This window comes from Ornithodoros turicata, chromosome 2, assembly GCF_037126465.1.
Source record: "Ornithodoros turicata isolate Travis chromosome 2, ASM3712646v1, whole genome shotgun sequence".
NCBI lineage: Eukaryota > Metazoa > Arthropoda > Arachnida > Ixodida > Argasidae > Ornithodoros > Ornithodoros turicata.
Genome location: NC_088202.1, coordinates 121,184,551 through 121,206,065, shown reverse-complemented (window position 1 = coordinate 121,206,065; position 21,515 = coordinate 121,184,551). Strand labels below are relative to the sequence as shown.

The window sequence follows — 21,515 nt, the reverse complement described above, 5'->3', positions numbered from 1 at the left end:
CCTTTAAGGCATCAAGGCACGCGAGCATTGTCTTCCCACGAACACCGGTGGAGGCGCACTTTATGTTTGGTGGTAAACACGACCTTTCCTGTTCCTCGTACACCTATAAAGCCCTTCCGTTGTCTCGTAATTAAGGTGGGCGGAGAGCGAGCGTCCTGATACAGCACATGTTGACGCCGCAGAAGGCCATGACTCAACATGCACACCCAAGCTGACATGGACCAATATTTAATGGAGTCACGTGACGCACTCCACTGACGCCGCCTTGTGTACGTTGCTGTCCACGTTGAAAAAGCTAGTGCAAACAGGAAGACACGTAGTCATTTCCATCCGGGCATTCATGGTGAAGATAACCTGTAATGTGCCATAAGTGGCTAATTGATAAGTACTTTGTCAGTACTATTTACGAAAAAGAAAAATGCGAACGCTTTGACGAGGGCATCGTCTACATTCATTCTCAATCGATAAACCAGAAATAACCTTCGCCAGTTTCACCGGCGACGTCTGGTACTATTTGACGTGCGGCTGTACATGCCTCTTGTGACTTTGAACGTCGTGCAGTCTCCATGTCTCTTTGTCGTTGGAGTAAAGAGGAATTACTGCGCCGTATGCTTTGTTCGTCGACTCGCTCGAACTCAACCGTACTCTTAGCATGATAATTTGCCAATGCGATTCTCTATAACCTTCCCTGTGCAAGCAAAAAGAGACCGAGAAAAAAAAAACGGACTGTCGGAAATGAGGCGTAGTGCGACGTCGTCCGTAAAATTGCTCTCTGTTATGTGAAGAACTCTTTGCTCGCTTTTTGAAAGCAAGTTGCATTCTTCTAGTGTAACATGCACGAAATGCGAGCCCGCGTCGGCCCTTCGCCGATCGTCCCCCCACCTATTCGAATGAGTGCACACTCTATATCTTTTTTTTTTTTTTTTTTTTATGAGGAGGCGGTGATGAAAATTGCGCCTTCGAAAATTGATGTTTCCCCCGCCCCTCTTTCCCTCGAGACCCACCGCGAGGATGAGTTTCTTGATGTGCGTCATCTTTCGTGCATTCGTTGCAAAGAAAATTTGAGCATGCCCGGTCTTATCTACGTTGCATGCTGCAGAGCTCTGGCATGCTGCAAGCGCTCGCGCCCTCTGTGTGCTCGAGGGTTTGGCTCCAGGGGGACTGCGTTACTATTCTACGACTTTATTACGAGTATTACTCGTTACTATTACATAAACTACGGTCACTATCGTCTACCTGTACCCGCCGTATTACCTCCATGGCCAGTCCGTCGAGGGAGTTGCGTGAGTCCCAGTACTACTTCCGCATCCTACAATCGACACACTCACACAAAGCATGAATACTCCTAGAACGGGACACCGGGTGCTGTACCATAGTTAGTGGTGGTTGTGACGTAAATATAATAAGTCGTGAGATGTGAGAACAATGGTGTATTTAATTTTGAGACTGCGATTTCTTTAAATAGAGAGAGAGAGAAAGATGCACCGGCAATGCCCATTTTACTTTGAAAGCGACTATCATAAAAAATGTACCTCTTGCGCAAAAAATTACCAAAATCAATTGTCATGATCCCCCTTATTTGCATTCGTTCCATGCTGTAATTTGCTGACTTGGCACTCCACGAACTGCTCAAGCAACGGGAATATGTTTCTAGCGATGATTGTTTGTTCCACAGCATCCACAGAAGCGCTTGTGCTCTGATACGTTGCCTGGAACCCGACCTCTTTTGCGAGCTAAGTGCGTGCCTTGTTCCTAAAAACAGGCTGACAGCCTCTCACCCCGTTTGATAAATAGCGTTCGTGGCCTCAGTGCGGCGCACGGGCGTCTGTAGTAGGCGAATAGAAGTTTCAAGTAATTTTGGAAACATTAAAAAAATATATATATTACCGGAGATACGCAGTCAGGCAAATACTGCAGCAACAGTCGCTACAAACAGTATTCAAACAAAGCGGTGGTGAACGGGACGTACAAGGTGTTTAAGAAAGGACGACAAGACCAGTCCGACACTTACTCATAACTTGGTGGTGATGGTGAAGGGACTCGTCGTTGTCGGCGTCGCGGAGGTGGTCAACGCCACGACTGACGCCCTAGGGAGTGTGCGTCCTGGGCCGACTTCTAAGGGGACTGTGCCAACATATGTCTGAAAGTGTCTGAGGAAAACCCAGGAAAAACCCGAGACAGCACAGCCGGCACCGGGATTCGAACCCCGGTACCTCCGAGCCTCATAATTTTATCCTCGTCAGTGTAGCAATGGAAGCCCCAGAAACAACTCGACCAATCGGGTTGTTCCACGCGACGTGTGCCTGTAACCCAGTCACCTGTTTGCAAGTCCGTACGGTACCATTTGCTGCTAGCGTATCACTCTGATGAAGGAATGCGCCGGAGTGTGTTCCGTAAACTTTCGTCCAGCACTGTACATGCGATTGTCCCTTTGTGTGTCCCTGTCTCATGTTCACTGCTTTTGTACGGTGCGCTACACGGCCCAGCCAGCATTTGTTGAGAAAGCGTGTCTGGATCCCTCCTGGGCATCATACAGTGTGGGATTCGATTTCCTCCGAATGTTTGAATAGCAATGCTTGTTTTGGAAGAATTGACATCGATTTTGACTATACGTAAATGTCGGCGTTGTAATGTGCATGAGCGTACGTACGATTCGCAAGACAGCAAGCGCCGCAAGGTGGTGCGGTACCGAAAGCTAATGCGCCCCTGCGGTATCCATGAATATGAATGTATCGCATATCCGGTTATTTTAACGAACCCCACTTTTCGCACACACCACACGATAAATCGCGAGTCAAAGGTGGTTCCTCTGAGTAGCGGAAATGCCGTATGAAAAAAAAAAGAAAAAGAAAAAAAGGTTATCGTCACCTTCTTGCTTGAAAACAGCCTATATGTTGATAGACTATGCCCATATGCTATGCAGAAAGCGAGTAGAAATGGAAAAATATAAAAGCGCGTCTAGAGAGCTTTAAAGTTATGTGTGCAACTTTTTCCGCAGCTGCGACAGAAATGCGAACGACAATCTTGTGGTCTGCTTCAGACGCTTGTATGAGATATCGCTTCGAGATCGTACGGTGTCGGCGCGTTGTGGGGAAGCGATGAACTACCGTAGTGTGGACAGTTTCCTCGCGTCGTCTGCTTTTACACATTTATGCCGCGTTCAGTGCAGTAGGTGGAACATCGGGGAACCGAAGAGAATCGTACCATAGTGGCACAAGTGATCTTCCGGTGAATATACACAAGAATTACGGAAGAGAACCATCAACTCCGAACATCGGCCGGTGTGTTATCCAGACTTAGAAATGTGACGGTGTCGCCCCCTATAGGTCGATCTCGCAGCGAATAGTAAGTTAGCCGGTACCGCCTTTTTCGAGGGTTGGCGGAAGTCCATCAGGACGACAGTGAGACTGTTGTTGAGTGACGTTGCCAGCAGCTGTGGCTCAGAGGTTGGCTACATCTCTGTCTGACACGCGTAGGGCAGCGAGTCCGTCTTTCAGCTTTGATCATCGCAAGTAAATTCGTACACCATAGGCACAGGAACAAACAAAAATTATCACTTGACATTCTGTGTGTTCTTACATCTTGCAGCGAGAAGTGCTGACCGTTCTGTTGGCATGGTGAAATTGTATTGCGTCCGAAGGAGAATATATATATATATATATATATATATATATAGCAGTCAACGCACAGAATGGAATGTCCAGGAAATGTGCACATGCCTTATAGACCCTATAGTAACTGTTGTATACTACTGGGACGGACACGCAAAGAACGCCGTGTGACGGAGGAAAGCTTGAAATGTATACGGCGGGTTACATCACGCGACAGTTTTATCTCTCGGCACTTTTGATAAGCTTTCATTAGTCGTAAAAATCAAATTATGCCAACACAGGAGCAAACTTAAATTTAAAGTAAAATGAAACGCATTCTTGAGAAATGGGTACAACGTCGGCTTTACTTTTGGCAGCCTAAGTCGGACACGCTTCCCTTCTCTCACATATCTCACAGCGCAACCCATCGTATGTTGATTTTTTTTTTTTTTTTTCTACGCGTTTACTTGATGACAACGAAGGCTTTCCTCCACCCTGCCATGCACCGAGATAAATGGTAACGGCGTCGTCAGCCCAAATTTTTCGCTCGGGCAGTTCGGTACTCCGTATTCCCGCCTGCAATACCAGGCTTTCCGACGAAGGGGAATCCGAGCTCGTGCGTGAACGGGATTTGGTCGTGCCTTTTTGAAATATAGGCCTCGTACGAGACGCCATTGTGAGTCCATACAGGATTCGATTCGAGAGCGTTAGTCCCCCGATTTTTTATCGTTCGCTTCATCTTTTTCTTCCCTCTTTACGCTTTGCCTTTGTGGGGGATCAGCTCGAAAATATGTACTTTTCTTTTTTCTTTCTTTCTTTTTTTTTTCTTTTTTTTTTTTTTCGGCCTGTCCGCGGCGTTGGGGGATTCGCCGTGGTATGGTAACTGACGTTATCGAGAAATGTGGGAAAGCTTTATTTCACGGTGAAGGGTAGTATATATGCGTACGTGTTTATTCACGCGTGAAAGGAATGCAATAGGATTTGACCATTCGAGTGTGCGTAGCATATGGAAATACATGCCTCGGTTCATGTATTAAAAGTGACCGCTTTCCAAAGTATAGGGTGCTTAAAGATGAACTTCATTCAAGATTGCGCCTCCTTCGGTTGCTCCGCACGTTGCTATGATCGAGCCCGACGCAAAGTGTGCTTATTTGTTTTGTCAGTCTTGATCTGTTTAGTAAAAACCTGGTAGGGCATGATTTTCTCACGAAGGGAGTTACGGCCGGGTATAACCTCAGAGCTACACGTATGTCTGTGAACAACACCGTTGGCAAACTACTAGCCTTGTTACCTGTATCTTGAACATGCTTCGCTGATTTGCGGTGGTAGCAGTAAGACTTCCTCCGTGTTACCGTACCCAGCGGTGCAGAAGAGCGCCTCGGCTGTGCTGAGAGAATGACTATCTCTGTGTATTGGAAGCCATTGAAGGCTAACTCGCGCACTTAATTACCCATTAATTGTACGGCAATGCGTGTGTTCGCTCTGCGCGTATAGTTGAACGTTGCCAAGATGGGCGGGGACGTGTGCGCTTAACGATCGCGTACATGCCGGCTCCAGGAACTCGTCATATTCATCAACCATTAGTCTTACAGGTGTGGAGTCGACTTCATTAAAAGCATACTGCTGCGTAGAGGTATAGCGGCAGCCGAGCTGGTATAACTGTAACGAGATCCCCGAGAATGGCGACGTAGAGCGAGAGAAATGGATACGCGCTCTGTTCTGCGCTCCTGATGAATGTATCCCGTCCCGCGTGGTTTCTATTGGTTACACGTATACTCTAATATTGTTCGCACAAAAAAAAAAAAAAAAAAAAAAAAACGTCCCCAAAGAGGCCAAAGCTCTTTATTCGAATGGCGTCTTTCGTTCTCCATTTTGTGGCATCCTGCATTTGTGTCATAAGTAAAATACATTTTATGTCTGCTGTGAGCTTGTATTCTGGTAGTAAACATCAAGGGCGCTGTTGCGTGTATAAAACTCCTAATGTTTTCAGGGACATTGTCGATTAGCAGAGTGACGTAACATGAAAGGATGGTTGCGGCAACCAGCTACAGCGGAAAACTAGGATATCCGTGGATCCCAACCACGCTAGTTCACTTTTCTCAGACGAATCGAAAAAGAAGAAAAACACGTGTGCAGTCTTCTAAGCCAACACTACCTAGAGACAAAGCCTGATCGCTGACGTGACGTAGCAGAATCCGCCAATCACGACGTTTTGCGTTCAGCGGCCGTATAGCTATGAAAGCGAGCCGCCATCAACCGTATGGGCAGCCTCTGGTCTGGTATAGCCACTGAAAGGTTGTGTCTAGAAATCGTCTGCACGGCGATTGGCTTGGCTTGGCTGGCTTCTGCGATGTGCGGACTTCGTATGCCTACGTGCGAAGGAGTGAGAGGAGGCACTAAGCAGGTCTACTGCATCTAGGTGGCGTTGGATGAACATAGCAAGTAGGGTGCAGGAATACTAGCTCCTTCTGTGTAGGATGGAGTCAGACCAGCTCCGGTGGCGCAGCGGTAACGCGTGCGCTTGGAGACTGGGAGGTCCGCGGTTCGAATCCGCGGGCCGGCTGTGCCGTCTGGGGTTTTTCCTGGGTTTCCCTCAGATGTGTAATAGGCGTATGCCGGCACAGTTCCCCTGAAGTCGGCCCATGGACGCAGCTATCTTCCCCCCGAGCGGATTCCGCTCGGTCTTCCACTTCACCCTTTCCTCTCCTCCTCTCCACCACCTTTCCCTTCCCGAGAAACATGCCGCCTAATCAGGCAGGCAGACCTCTCGGGTTCCTCCCAACGACACTCCTCCTCCTCCTCCGGATGGAGTCAGCCTTTGTAGAAGCGAATGCCGCAAAGCCGCCATGTTGATTCCCACGCTTACCATGCATGAATGTTGTATACCGATTTCACCCACTTTTTCACCTCCTTTGCTATGTATTTACTCAATTCCGGAATGTGGTGTGTCGCTAAGCGTATAGCTAGACTTTTATGAGCGAATCGCGGGCTGCGCGTGGGCGTCAAGATGGCGGAAATTCGTAGCAGACATCGCGGTTGTCTTCACCCTTTGCGGAGGGAGCTAGTATTGAGGCACCTTAATTGCAAGCAGTGCTGATACCAAGGTTGTTTTTCCTCCTCGCTGAGGAAAACGTGAGTACTATCAATCATGATGAACTAGCACTGCAGCACGACGGACAGGGAAGAGGACAAACACTGTTGTCTTCCCTGTCCGTCCTTGTGCTGCAGTGCTAGTTCATCATGATTGACTCGTACCAACTTGCCCGATTCACTACCGTTGTAAGTACTATCCCATGTGGGAGAGACGTGCACCCGTAATGGAAGGAAAGGAGAACTGGAAGAGCCGTATTAACGGAACACTTTGGAGATGACAAAAGACTCCCAGCCACATATGTGCTGGTTCACACTGCTGCGTTGCGGTTGCGCTTACGGCGCATCGTCGCCATGGCAACAGAGCCCCGCTCTCCTCAAACGCACTACGTCAGCGGAACGGAAGGAGTTGAGCGAACTTTCTCGAAGCAAGCAACGCAAGCCAAATGCCCAGTAGGAGGAGAGGGTATAGCTCATGCGCACTGTATGGGCGGGGAGTACACGCTCTGAACTGCGCTCGTTCTTTGGAGGAACGTAGCGCTACAACACAATTATGTGAACGTTGCCCACCTCCGTGAGGCCGACAACGACACCACCACCACCACCACCGTGTGAACGGGGCCTACGAGAGCGGCAACACCAGCTCGCGTGGCTGAGTGGTTAGCGTGATGGCCATGTCACGTCGAGACTGGGAGAGGTACCCGGGTTCTAATCCCGGAATCATCATCATCTGGGATTTTTCCCGGGTTTTCCTCAGACCCTGTCAGACATATGTTGGCGCAGTTCCCTTAGAAGGCACATTCCCGTTTCCCGCGACGTTGCCCACCTCTGTGAGACCGACAACGACGAGCCTTTTTTCTCATCGCACCGAGAGCGATGAAACGTACGAAAACGCAAGCGTTAATGTGCGTAAAAGTGTGAACCAGCACTGCATAATTTCTACAGTGAAGCACATTGTTTTAGAAGCCACATACGCAGTAAAACCTTGGTTAGACTTTGCAACTGTTGCAACAGAGCGTAACACTTTACGGAAGTAGATGATATCGGTCGTTACTGTAGAACCACCAAACGTGCGGATGATGGACAATGCCGGTGTGCTGCCGTAAACGCTCGTTCAAATTGGGCCGTGTCCCGCACGCCCTGCCCGGTGGGGCACTACACAAGATAAGTGGTCGCGTTCTGCGTGCGAGAGAACAGAACGTGGTGCAGCCCTGCCGTAAATATTTCCTCGTTTTCACTGAGCCTTTCCTGAGCTGGGGTCGTTCGCCCGCATCAGGGTAACCGGAGAAAGTCGGCGCTTTTTCATAATACCCTGGGGCTCCTCACCGTCAATGTCAGTCGCGGGTGTATGTGGGGCGCGTTCCGACGGACCAGAAGTTGACGCAACTTCTGTCACAAAGTTCCTGTTTGGTTACCCACTATTTTGAGCCTATTTTCTGACCTACTTGCACCAATTTGCTAGACCTATACGGGACAGAACCGTGAAAATGTAACATTACGAGGATTGATGACGTTCCGTCCACGGAATTGCTTTTTTTTTTTTTTTTTTTCAAGTTTATCTGGCTGAATTACATTTCACTTGCAGTCCGTGATCGTTCGTTTATGTTGGCGTTCCGAACGATGTTGCGATAGATTTCTCAATGACTCGTATCTTGGGATGTCCATCATTTTAGTCTAATGATCACTTTTAGACCTCTATTTCTTGAGGAAATTTACGATGTGACACTTCCACGTTGTATTGTGTAATTGATCCTTCCACATTTGACGCCTTCTAGAGTTTTCTAACCGCAACGCAATCACTGTCACGAAATAGCTTGCACAACTTCATTTAGTAAAGGGCGGGTGAGGGCCAATAGGAGTGTGCGTGTGGCGTTCCTCTGGGGTTGCGATGCTTCGACAGCCAGCTATTGCGATGAAGAGGCAGCGGAGACGTAGAGAGGCAATAACCTAGAAGTGGACGGCTCATTAAATGATAAGAATGGAGGAGACGGTATCTTCGCACTGCGGCTTATTTACTTTGCTGTTCGTCGCTGCGGGAATTCACAAAGCATAGACTGTGGAATGCATACATTAAAGGGGCACTATTATGTACAGAAATGTCACATCCTGGAATGAAAGACCTTGACACCAATACAAATTTGCGTCGTTGCATGTCCAATCTTCGCGGCAGATCGTTAGAGGAAACCAATGGCAATTGAACGGTCGTTGAGAAGATGCAAATTGCGGTTTCGTTCGCGCAGAAATCACGATCAAACGCAACGGATGAATCCCGTTCCTTTTGTGTTTCTGTCAAGGTAACGGTGCCTTTCATTCCCACTCGGAAGGCTCCTCTCGCTGCCGCGGAGACGACGTGTCAACCCAACCCAAGCATGGCTGCTATACAGTTGGTGTTCCTTGTATACAATATCTAGGTAGCGTGTGTTCCCACTTCTGATTACTGTGTGCACAATCTAACTGGTAGCCCATATTATAAATTCGTTGTCCTCCCTCGAGCAGAAAAGGCAGCGTCCCTCGCATTTATTTTTAAACTTCTCCCGCCGCTGACTTCCGTATATATGCCGTCGCAGAAACGGTATACTGGTATATAATTACTGTAAGTTTCCTGCGGTTGCGTGTACTTTTGCGTGCGACCATTCCTTTTATGAGGAAAACCACGCGGTAACGCCGTAGGCGTAACTGCCAGGAATGCAGCGTCGTTATTTCTTACCTTCGAGTCGCAGTGACGACGTCCTTCGGGGGTGGTCGTCGCCATCCTTGAAGCTGTTCGATAGCCTCATGAACATCAATGTGGTTTGACAAACGATTCCGGAAACGCTGTTGTTGTCGTAGATGGTTCATCATCTAGTGATAAGTATCTTCCGTCGTCCGTACAACCCGAAGGGAGCATGCCTTGCATCTCAGCATTTACACTCTAAGAAAAAAAGGAGGAAAACTTGGAGGAATTGCAACTTTTAGTCCCCTAGACAGCAGTTACTCCCCATTCTAGTCCTCTAACCCCGACGTTTACTCCCCAGGACTGCAAATTGTCACTGAACTTCGCGAATATAGTCTTCCGAATGCAACAGACTACGTAAATATGTGCTCCTGGTCAATTTGATGCCATAAGGCTGTATAACTCAGCCAACTTAGAAATTTTCCACACACAGAGGAAGAAACAGTTAACACTTCTTTCTTCGCAAATTGTGCCCCGTGTATGTTCGCAAGATTTTATATCACGGTTGACGGTTTGATTCAAAGCATTTTCATGCATGCACGTGAATTGTGTACTCTTACTTGGGACCCTTACAACAGAACGTGAAATGCAGTCTCCACTCTGTGTCATTCATTTACTCCCGAAAGGGACTATTTTTTGTGGCAATGCGTTTAGTCCTCAAAAGGAGTAAAATTACTCCTTTTTTTCTTAGAGTGAGATGTAACCTGATGACATAAAGCTCCATTTCGTAGCTATAGTTGCTATATTTTGCAGCGTTCGTTGTATGGTAAGATAATTTGTATCGAGATAGCTTCTCTACTTAAGTTCTAAGGTTCAACAATGAGAAAGAGTATCGACTAGAAAACATCCGCAGTCATATTTATTGAGTTTGTATTATTCGCGACCAAGTGTTCTTCAGAAACCGAAAAAAACTTCGACAACTAATAAACGACACTGTGGTGAAAGGTTCTCCCTGTAGTGATCTCACTACCATTATTTTTTAGCAAGTTTCCCCCCTTAATTTCGGGGTTGCGAAGCTTTCTATTCATTATTCTTTCACGGTACATTTGGCCTGCCACTTATTCCTAAATAGAAGGGTTTGGGAGGGGAATCTGCGATAAAATTTTGCTTGCTATATAGAATCAACCAGTATATGGACCAACGTTCCGTTAACAGAACTGTATTGTGCATGAAGAACTGCTCTTGGTATAAAAAATACGCGTCGTACAGAAAGCATGAATGTACAGCACAAAAGCTATAAGAGACCCCCCGGTACTTCCGTGTCTTCGTGGTATGCGCTAATATCAATTTATCACTGGTTGCTCCGTGATGTAGACGGCGCTGCATAATGCAGCCGATTGTCTCTGGAGAGTGTCGTCCAGTCCAGGGCCATTGTGCACGCGTTCCATAGTACGAGGGTTTGTTATTCGTCTTCGGCTGAATAGCTTTGAAACAGCGTCAAGTGACCGGAACGTGATCTTCGCGGAGGTTGCCGGTGCTTCCGCTGTGGCAGTCGACGGCACATCGACCGATGATTGCCGTCACGAAGGGTTGCGGTCCTCAACGTGTCTTCGGGACCGCCGCTGCAGGTGCGTATCTCAGCGACTTCTGTCCCGCTCATAGTGTGCCGGGGAATTTTCATTTGCGTTCTAGCAAGTGCGGATGTTGGTGTTTGGCAAGCTGTGCTGTGTGGAAGATTGAGAATTTCCCTCGCGTTCTGGAGTCGGCTCCTGGTTTTTGGATCACACGATGTGTTTGTTGCGGTGTGTTGATGACTGCTACTTCTCATTCGGTGTTCCTTCTCATGGTTCCTTCTGTGTGGTAACTATACAGTTGTATTTGTCGAAGCTGCGAGGTCTATGAACGCCAGGAGGAATGTCGCACACGCGTGAGGTATACAACTCTCCAAAGTCATCTGAATCGTAGGCAAGGTCACGTACAACTCCTACATTTCCTCCCTGCTGAATACCGGGGTCACGCATGATAGAATTCTCGCTCACTGCATTCTCGCTCTTCGTGCCGTTCCATAGACAGCGATGAGCAATTTTTTGACGAAATCCAGATTCCACAGGCACAAAATATACGTCTGGCTTACAATGGTGGTTAGATATCAGAGGCTATGCGCTCAATGTTTTTTGTTCGTCCTCCCCCCCAATATAGCGCGGCCTTTTGTTATCTGCTACACGTCTGTATCTATTAGAGTGAAACCACCGTGGATCTGGTTTTTCTTTTTGATTCTCGCCACCCCCCTCTCTCGTGGCAATGAAGCGTACCGGTGAGCCCGTGGTTCATCGAATGGTCCCCCATCTTTTATTTGCTGTTTTCCCGCCGTCTGGTGGGTTCTGGACTGCCCGTGCCATTGTAACGAGGACTGATGGTCGCGGCCACTCGCCCTATATATTCCCACTCTGTCTCTTCACCTCAGGCTCTGTGTGTGTCTGTGCACTTAGCTGTGCGCCGAGGGGAAGTCTATATGGCTTTTCCTGCTCGGGTGGGGGTAAGATTTTTACGAGTGGGGTCCGCACACTTCGTGCCGTGGGACACAGAAAACGTGTGGACCTGCTGGAGTAGCGATAACGCGCTACACTGTTGAGCTATATGTTGCGCATAATGTCTGGTACTGGGCATGGGTCGGCTGTTGTCAGCTTCTTCGTGTACTTTGCACCGATGAGCAACTGGACCGTGCAAATGTTCTGCCGGGATAGATTCTACGAGCATGGCGTTCTTCAAGAAAATGGCCATTATCCGGACGTCGGTTACGTCATCAAGCGAAAGTCTCGACGGAGCAAGCAAAGATTTCCCCTGCGTATTTACTCTGTCGATTGTCTTGTCCAAACTAATTATGTTTACTGTGAAGCGCGAACTGCCGTGAGTGACTCTTCGTTGCGTCTTCTGTAAATTGTCTCTCGGTAATCATTTCTTCGCTCGTAATTACCAACAGTCAGTTGTGACAAAAATCGTTACTGGCGCAGTAGTTTTTTTTTTTTTTTTTGGCGGGGGGGATATTTATCGATTTCTCCCTCTTACCTCGGTGTGCTTAATTGTGATTGCTGTGGCTCAGGGTTGAAAATCACGGAACCGGAGAGAGATTTCCCCAATTTGTACAACAGTAATTTCGTGCTCACCCGTACCGTAAAACAGCAGACAGGCAGGTTATGTTGGTGGCATTGTTTAACAGCTTGTTGCTTGTAAACCCAGCACAACAAGTTCTACGTGTCACAGGAAACTCTAAATATTTTTGATTCGCTACAGTAAAATTGCTGCAAAAACGGCTCGGGGCGACGTCTTGTAGAAAGTAATCCCCCATTCGTCAAGCAACAGTGATCTATGTTCCCGAATGGCTTGCTGGCTATACGTGGCCGACTTCATTTGTTTTAGACAACAGTGTTATGAGCATGCAATGTGGTTTTGCAGCCATATTTTACGAGCAATGCACAGTTGGTGGTGACTTCGACACAATGTTGCCCGTAATTTTAAATTTATATATAAAAAAGCTATGAGCGCAATTATGACGAAAATTGTGAGGTGAGAGTACCGAGGGACCGAGGCTATCGAATAGTTAACAATTTAACTATTCGATAGCCTCACTATTCGTCTCACAGTCTCTGAACTTTGTCATATAGGTACTGGGGCAGGGGTACTCGTGTCAGTGTCATTTACTCACTCGCGTAGTTCTAAGACCCAGATCATACTGTCAGTGCCACACACCGCACAGAAACCGCTAATGTAAGGTTGTACGCAACATGGCGTAGATACAGGCTATAGCCTATATGTACTCTGCATAGCTGGTGGATAAACTCAATGATAGGCGAGCCTGAGCGATGGGCGAAAAACACATTAACGCGACGGCTCAAACCACCGCTCAGGCTCGCCTATCATGAAGGTAAGGTTGTTCAGCTCATACAAGTTCATATACGCTGCACTGACTTTGTGGCTCTTTCGTCATCGCAGTCTCCTATCTTTCTGCCTCGTTCGCGGAGCGTGATTTCTTGCGAACTTTTCCCTCTGCTGTGGAATATCTGTCTGTCTCAAACAGCGAGTTGCTCCATGGAGCACCACGTGCGTTATTAATGCGCATGAAACATTCAGCTGTACAGGAGCAGATAAAGCGCAACGTCGCAGCGAGTGCGTTTTTGTGTACCCGCCTGCGCTCTCTCTAATCCATATTTCATACCGCGGGGAGCTCCAGGGAGTACGTACGTGTGGTCGGCGTTGACTCCGATGCTTTAATCCCGTTCGCATGTGCAACTTCGAATGGGGCAGTATAGATATTATCTGATTATTTATTTATTTAGACGTGAGGATTTCTATAAATTTTGCGCTCCGTCCAGTGAACGATTCTTATACGATGGTTACGATGTCTCACTGTAAACTCCTGGGAGGAGTAAACTAAGGGGGACGCGCCTTACTTTAGTAGACGTTTCCAGACGTACTTATCATTGGAGCATTTTTCATTGGATATTGAAGAGCTATGAGTTGACGCACGTGTGCAGTGCAATTCATATCAGTTAATACCTCTAGCAGTGTGGCGAAGTATCACCTGTCGCGGTGAAAAACCCAAAATACCGCCATTCAGTTAAGACATAGCGATTGTTGAATTAATATCTGGAGCGAAAGATGCGCCCTCGATGGCATCGCCAAACCACACTGTGGAAGAGAGAGATGTGTGCATGACGTTGAGGCTATGCAGGCCACGGCAGATTCGTCTTGTCGTTTGCATTTTACGTTCTTTCTTACAAATAACGAACATCTTCGGCAGTTCATTGATGTTTCTCTTTGAGGCGGTTTAGTCGAGAAAGATCCTAAGGGTTGGTTCCCATATCAAACCGGTGAATGGAAACATGGGCGTTCCCAGGATCCTTTGCAGGAAAGGACAAAGCGTGCAACCAATAGACAATAGAATACCGACAGTCGAGACTTCGGATATGCGGAGGATCCGGCGGTAAGGTTCAGAGATATGACGACGACATCTCGGTAATATGTCTGATTGGCTTGTGAGTAGAGCCTTATGGAGCTCCAGGGAGTTCGGAGCGTCGCTCCCCCCTCTCGGCACTCTCATATGGCATGGATAGAAAGGCTTGCACAGTTAGGTATTGAGTCCTTTCAAGCTTTCGTTGTCATTAAGGCTGTACAGTGGCTCCAGAATCTGTGATCCCATGAATCGAGGGACAACAACAATGAATCGATAGCAGACATCGAAGATGTGCTGTACTCGCCCACGTGTCTGTAGAGAAGATGCCCGTTCGTTGTGGAGCAGGCCGATCTCGATGTGTTTTGATATTTGTGACAGCATTTCGTTTTTATCCACAGAAAGTCACACACTTTCCCTGACGCGTGCTACCGTTTATTGTACCAGAACATGCTCAGCATCACATACACTATATAGGACAGTGTATACTCGTTACGGTGGGGTCTTGTGACGAGGATTGCTGCAGCCGGCGTTTTATCCGACATTTAAACTTCGCGTTTCGTGTGCTGCCACGCGTACCATGGCACCTCCCGCTGCTTGTTGCGGTGCTTTATGTCCCCGAGGTCAGCACTGAGCTTGCTCCCCAGCATCTCCCCCTGTTCCAAACAGCAGATGCTGGGAGGGAGATTACACTATTAGGTGGGAAGGGGGGCCTCCCGGGCTTCCTGGAATAAATGAGAGCGCTTCCCACGCGTCCTGCATCTGATTCTGTCCTCTCTGCTGGCCCCACGGTGACAGTTTGTTTGCCCTCTGTTCGTGTCCGGTAGAATGCGAAATTAAATCCGCGCTTGCGTCCAGATGGCGAGACAGTCAGTGGAGTATACTATTGACAAAACGGTTTCACTGTTTGTGCGACATGAAATACAGTTTGGATGTGTACACTTAGAAGCCCACATACTTTCCGGCACATGCTCAGTGCTGATTACACGCGTTTAAATGCTACGCACTAGTAATGGCACATGTATAGTGCCGGTGAACAAATTATGTTGAATGAAATGCAGATAGCTCATCTACCGCTCCGCGTCGTAGCAAGCGTGTCCTCCGCAGTGTGCGAAGCCCCTTCATTTTAAAAGTGAAGCAAGTAAAGTGAAGCAATTCGACACGACGCTACGAAAATCAGAACAGAAATTGTGATGTATTGACTCCTCCAGAACTACTTGCTTTCATACACGAGCGTGTTGAAGGCTATATACTGATGGAGGAGTACACTGTGTATGTTGTGTGCACCTCCAATGAGGAGGGGATCGGCTTCCGGAAAGTTTTCCTCGGCGCGCTTTCGTGATGGATGGAAGGAAGGTGGGCTGCTGTCCCTCGCCCCGAAAGGCCCCTCGGGAGAAGAGCGAAAGGGGAGACTGTTCACATGGTACGTGACATCCCGGCTCGACAGAAACATTACCGAGAGCAAAAGTCCAAGCGTCGAACTGCGAAAAGTTTTAATTTTTTGTTTGGACCGTACGTTTGAACGCGACATCGTGTGGTTGGCGTTCAGGGCTTGGACTCTACTTAAAGTACGATAACGACGAAACTGATTCTTTATCACAGATAATTTGGGTTTCACTTTTCGACAAACACGGTGTTCGTTATCCTCGGTCCCAGCTCTTGCTGCTCGCATTGTAAACAGTGTAAATAAACAAACATTCCACCCTGATGCACATTGAGAGAAGGGAACGTGACCGAGGTGACCGAATTGACTCCGTTTATGACGCATCGATGATGATGCTCACACCACATTTCGACGCTGCGCTCTTCGTTATGTACCTCTTCGCTTGAATCATGCCGTCTCCAACGTTGCATTTGGAATGCGAACTCTCTTTCTCGCAATCAGAGGCGGCACAGTACCTGCGTGATGACAAAGTCCGTTATACTCATTTTCAGACGTTGCTGATTAATAATACGACAATAGTTTATTAGCGTACACGCTTTCATGCAGTGGATGACTGCATTTCATCAGATACCTTTCAGGTTCATTACATGAAAGCGTGTACTCTAATAAACGGTAGTTTCAGTGTTTTTGTCTTTTTATCACTAGTGTTGACCGTACTTGACATTCCCCGACGTTGCTAATTAGGGGAAACAACGGAGAAATGATGGATTGGAAACTTTCTGCACTAAAATCGGCCACAAAAAGTCTCACGTACCACCGTCACGACGAAACGTGCCCGGCATTTCTCCCTTCGTTAATGTAACGTGTAGTGTGTCTGGGAGCCACCCACTTTACGTGTACGCTCTGCGGAACTACGATGTAGCGGCTCCACTGCACCGCACCGGCGCATTGCTGAGAAGCGACCTTGGCGGCTCTCTTGCCAGAAGAGAACTAAGAATGGGATGGCCGCTACATGAAAAAAAGTCGAACAGCGATCTTCTGGCTGTGTTCTGAGTGGTGTTTCGCGGGACAAGCGTCATCCCTTTTGTAGTATGTGGCCATATAACTATCCCACTATCCGGCGGTGATTTATTCGAACGTTGGCATTATTGTTATCAGAAAGGACAGAGGCAAATGAGCCGAGTCGAGCTCCATTTATGGACGAACACTTAGGGTACAGGATCAACCCCTAGCGCTGGCACTCGTTGGCTTTTTCGTGAATGACTTGGCGTTATTGCTATGTTGGTATTGTATTTTCATATGTACGTTACTGTGGTATTGTGACGACAATCGTACAACGATATACCTATGTATGGAAAATCGCTATCGAAAACGCTACTTCGTGCATTAGATATTGGTAAGGCCTGTTAAATTTGCTTCTTCTGCGCTCTCATGCAGCATCTGTCTCGCAAGTCATGTGTGTGCCCCTTCCGTGTCACCAAGGCTTTTTCTTTTTTTTTGTTTTTTTGTCCCTCGCTCGGTTTGTGTCGAATACCTATACTTACGGCTATTACGCGCTTATAATAGTAATACGAAATCATTCCTATTGATGATGGCATGGTGACCAATGCCGGCGAGAGAAATTACGGGCCCTGGGAATGATTCCGGATGAGTCCTGCCCGGGCACCCCTCCTCACGTCTCCTGGTGCTAGCAGCCGTCGAGCCGGCCCCTGAAGAGGCCCGGGCCCCGCGGCTCCGGCCCCGGCTGCCCCCCCCCTCTCTCTCACGGTCCCTGATGGCGACCATGTGTTGTCACTGTTGTGTTGCTATCGGGGAATGCGCCCAACCTCTATACAGCAGAACCGTATAGGCTCGAGCTTGCTGTGCACCCAACGCCCAGCGCGCCCCCTGTGGAATGGTATAGGGGACACGTACGTACGGGCGCTGCCAAATAATGTGCAACAGTTGGTCCGAAAATGAAAAAAGAAGAGAGAGAGAGAGAGAATATTGAAGGTGGAGAAGTAGCGAACGAATGCACAGTTCGCGTTAGTGTTTTGTGCGATAGCTGATCCTGGGTTACTTTTGTGTTGCTTGTACTCCCAACTTCCGTACGTCCTCTCCTCCCTGAGGTGTATTTCCTTTCCTTCTCCCCTTATCTTGACCAGCTCTTGTCTCAAAGTCTGTTACCACCATCTCACATTATCGGAATACTCGCAGAGAAAGAGAAGGTACATATGGGCCGATAGCCGGTGGTCAGTGTAGCTGCTTTTGGTATTGAAGTTGTGGTTGGTTGTCGATGTTCGAGAAGGAGGCTCATTCAGCGCGTTTGGGTGTTGAGCAAGATGCCTTTTACGTTTATCGACGCCGTGTTTCCATTATCGTAAGAGAGCGAGACGCCTCGCATCACAAGTGCGTCTTAAGTGTAATCTATGAGCGTTGCCAATTCCAACACTTCCCACGCGAAGCAGGGTGGCGAAGCGAGACGAGTCGTTCCTGTTGCAACATTTCACGTTTGCATCGTCGTTTGGCGTGACATCCGAAACCATTCGCGTGTACCTTTCAACAGCGAACGACTGTCATTGCCGATAATCGTCGTTATAGGTGGGCATGTCTTACGTATAGAGTGAGGTTACTTTACTTACGGGTTGGCACGTAGGCATCTATACAGTTTTGCAATCCCTGACCTGAGATTGGAGGGAAATGGACTCGAATCCCACTGTTGGTCCCTTTTCTTTAATCTAAAATTGTCGTTGCGATTGCGGAGATATGGTGGGGATGAATCAACCAGCACTCGAGAAATGATATTCGTCATGCAACTATATGAGTGAACTGCGAAGTAAAAAAATAAAAACTATGTCAAGTCCAAGAAGGAATAGTCGCGAAAAATAAGTGAGTCGGTTAGAAGCATCAACATAGGACAAGCTTTCGTACGGAGCCCGATCATGGCACCTGATGAAGGACGGACTCCCTCCGAAAGCTTGTCAAATTAAGCTATATTGAGGCTTCTAACCGTTCCATTTATTTTTCGTAGAGTGGATGACAAAGCTTTGTCGTGGCTTTGACTTCAGGCGTAATTCGAAACAAAAATTGCGCTTGCGTAATTTGAGCTGTTTTCTTTAACTTCGCGGATCAGTTAAAGTTCCTTCGTTTTTAATTAACGAACTAGAATAGATACAAATAAATAATGACACGGTTCGTATAATAGCGATGTACATCTTCCCCGGCGTGGGAGACCGTGCAAATGCTGCTGATGCCGGTGAACCCGGGAGATGGAGGAACACGATTGTGAGCCCTTTCTTCTCCCCAGCCAGAACGGGTATACTGGAGACGCTCTTTGCCAGCAGGAATAATTGAATTCGGAAGCGATAAAGCTGCTGCAGCGACGAGTGAATTTACTATGCAAATAGAGCACTCTTCCTAGTGGCACGTTGGCCGTGTTTTTGCTAGTGGAGTTCGTCCGTAGAAAAACGGGTACGCACGCACAGCGGCGTTGCGATGTCTGATATTTTTCATCCCAGAAATGTTGTTGGTATCTGCGCATTTGCGTTAACACTAAACGAGCGATAAAAGACTGCGCGTGAAGCCTGTGGAGCAAATAGCGATAGACGACGTGCAAAACCGTCGCTGACGCGTTGCAAGCGTTTTTGTTGCAAGCTGTTTTGTTGCACCTGGGACAGGACAACTCGTGGAAGACTGCGCACTGTACCAGCAGTGAGTGGCTGCGTCCGTCCGACGGTAATCGAACTCGCAACCTTCACTGTGCTGGTGCGATACCTACTGAACTGCCGGTTAATGTGACTGGATGACTGGTTGGTTTGAATACGTGACAACACCGATAGCGTCGCGCAGTGTCCGTAGTAAAACGTAAGCAAGCGAATTTTCAATGGCAAACAACAGTCCGTCTTTATATACATCTTGGCATTAGGCGGCGACCCCGCTTATAACGGTAAGAACTTCAGCAAGACGAATGTACTTCGCGATCACGAACCGACCTCGGTTGATCAATCCGTGGCGTGTGTCCGCCTATACTGATCAGAGGTAGCAGGTTCGATCCCTGCCGAGGGCGCCGGCAACTGACTGACGCGGTACAAGTTGCTTAGACACGCTGTCTTCCGCGAGGGTCGGTGTGCCAGGTGCTGAGGTTTTGGAGAACCCCCCTGTGCATGGGCGTTCCCAGGATTTTTTCCAGGGGGGGGGGGCAAGTGTGCAAACCCCCACCCCCTACCACATCTTTTCCTGGGGGCGGACGTTCCGCACTGTGTGGGTGTTCAGAGGTTCCTATTATGATATCTGCGAATCATTACGACCTATGACTAAAGGGTGCATTATTTTCACAAGCGACCTTGGAGTTCCCGGCGTCCCCCCCCCCCCTCTCAGTACGCCCGTGCCCCTGTGGCTCATGATCATAGATGTCTCACGACGTTGAGCCACCAATTATTATCAATCACGATCACGAAAGTAGACCATACGACACAGACGTCTACTGAAATATGAGAACTTGGCTAATGCTGTTGGGTTATCTCTAGTCTAGAGCGTATACTAGAATAGAAACCGACGATTCTTCTGCTGGAGCAGCGTGTGCCGCGTGTTCCCGATTTTGCTCTTTTCCCGCGCTTCTGCGCTCCTTCCTTCGTTTACGGTCCCTCGTTTTCTTCTTTTTTGACGGAACGCTTCTGGCCTTGGCGTATCCGCTTCTGCTTTACGCGAGCCAGCATTTCTGTTTCAGTCGTGCTCTCCGCTTGGTCACGCTGTGTGCCTGCCGAAAACTGCGTTCTTTTTTTTTTTTTCGCCTTGCAGCGAAGAGGAAGAGAAGATGAATGCACGCGCGAAATGAAGTACAGTAATGATAAAGCAACGCAGCGATACGCTTTGCAAAATATCCCACTCACGACATTTTAGATCTTAGGAAGGGGGTAGCACCTACCACGTTACTCCTTTTGTAACGTGTCGTCTGCGTGGTCGAGGAAGGGCTACTCACCGCTCGGGACCGTCGGCAGAGTTTCGAGGTAAAGAGAGGGGTGAAAAGAAGTGTCGTGAACCATTTGTGCGTAACCTCACGTTCGTGATGTCTGTAGCCGAGGAAGGTTGATCGACAGGGCTTGCCTTTCCTCCGCCGTGTTGACCATAGTAATTATGGCCAAAGCTGAGGGCATTATAATACTTCCGCCACTGCTGCCTGTGTATATAGCTTGCAGTTCACGGGGAGGGCTTTTCTAAGTGAACAAAGCGTTGAGCCGATTTCCAAGTTGGACGCAAGGGGTCATGGGCCGATGCCCTATTCGTCATGCTTCTCTTTGCTTTCTATGCATTAAACTTCCTATAGATCAGATCTGGCTACTGGTATCGATATTCGTCGTTTTCGACAGAGTTACGAACTCGACGTGAAGTTTGGCGCAAAAACCGGTGTAGCTTTTGAGATAAACGAGAAGACAGTCTGCACGTCCGGCTTCAATTTCGCTGTGGACATCTGCCACAGCATACCTCGGCAAAATGCACTCATTCTCAGTGTGGTGAATGAGTGTAATGCTCACGCACCGTATATAATGCTCCCCATCCTCCCTCTTACTGCAGATAAACCACCGCCGCACACCTTACGTCAGAGCCTGGCATGGGTTCTTTTAATTCACTTCACCTTGCTCCCTTCTCCTAACCTCATTTCACCCTCACGTAATGCCCCTCACATGCGCTCAACCCTTCGCGTATCATGCTCTTTGCGCTCTTGGGGTCCGTCTCTGGGTGCTCACGCTCGCGCGCACGGAGTTGCCTCCAATCCTCGTTTGCAGTCTCAACTTTGTGCGCGCGAGCGTGAGCACCCAGAGACTGACTGAGTGAGCAAGGAGTGAGCTGAGTAGGGAATTAGCGAGTGAACAA

General features: G+C 48.1%; 1 protein-coding gene across 5 annotated transcripts in view; it reads left to right on the top strand.

The window, feature by feature from the left end:
* The window catches only part of LOC135386014 (CLIP-associating protein 1-like), a 98,518-nt gene that overhangs the window by 39,333 nt on the left and 37,670 nt on the right, over positions 1 to 21,515 (top strand). The window contains exon 1 of one of the 5 annotated variants that reach the window (XM_064615712.1): positions 10,889 to 10,961. The exons of the other annotated variants lie outside the window; for them this stretch is intronic. Within the exon in view, the coding sequence (XP_064471782.1) occupies positions 10,904 to 10,961 (58 nt within the window). The 5' untranslated portion in view covers positions 10,889 to 10,903. Of the gene's footprint in view, positions 1 to 10,888; positions 10,962 to 21,515 lie in introns of those variants that run through there. 5 annotated transcript variants of the gene reach the window in all.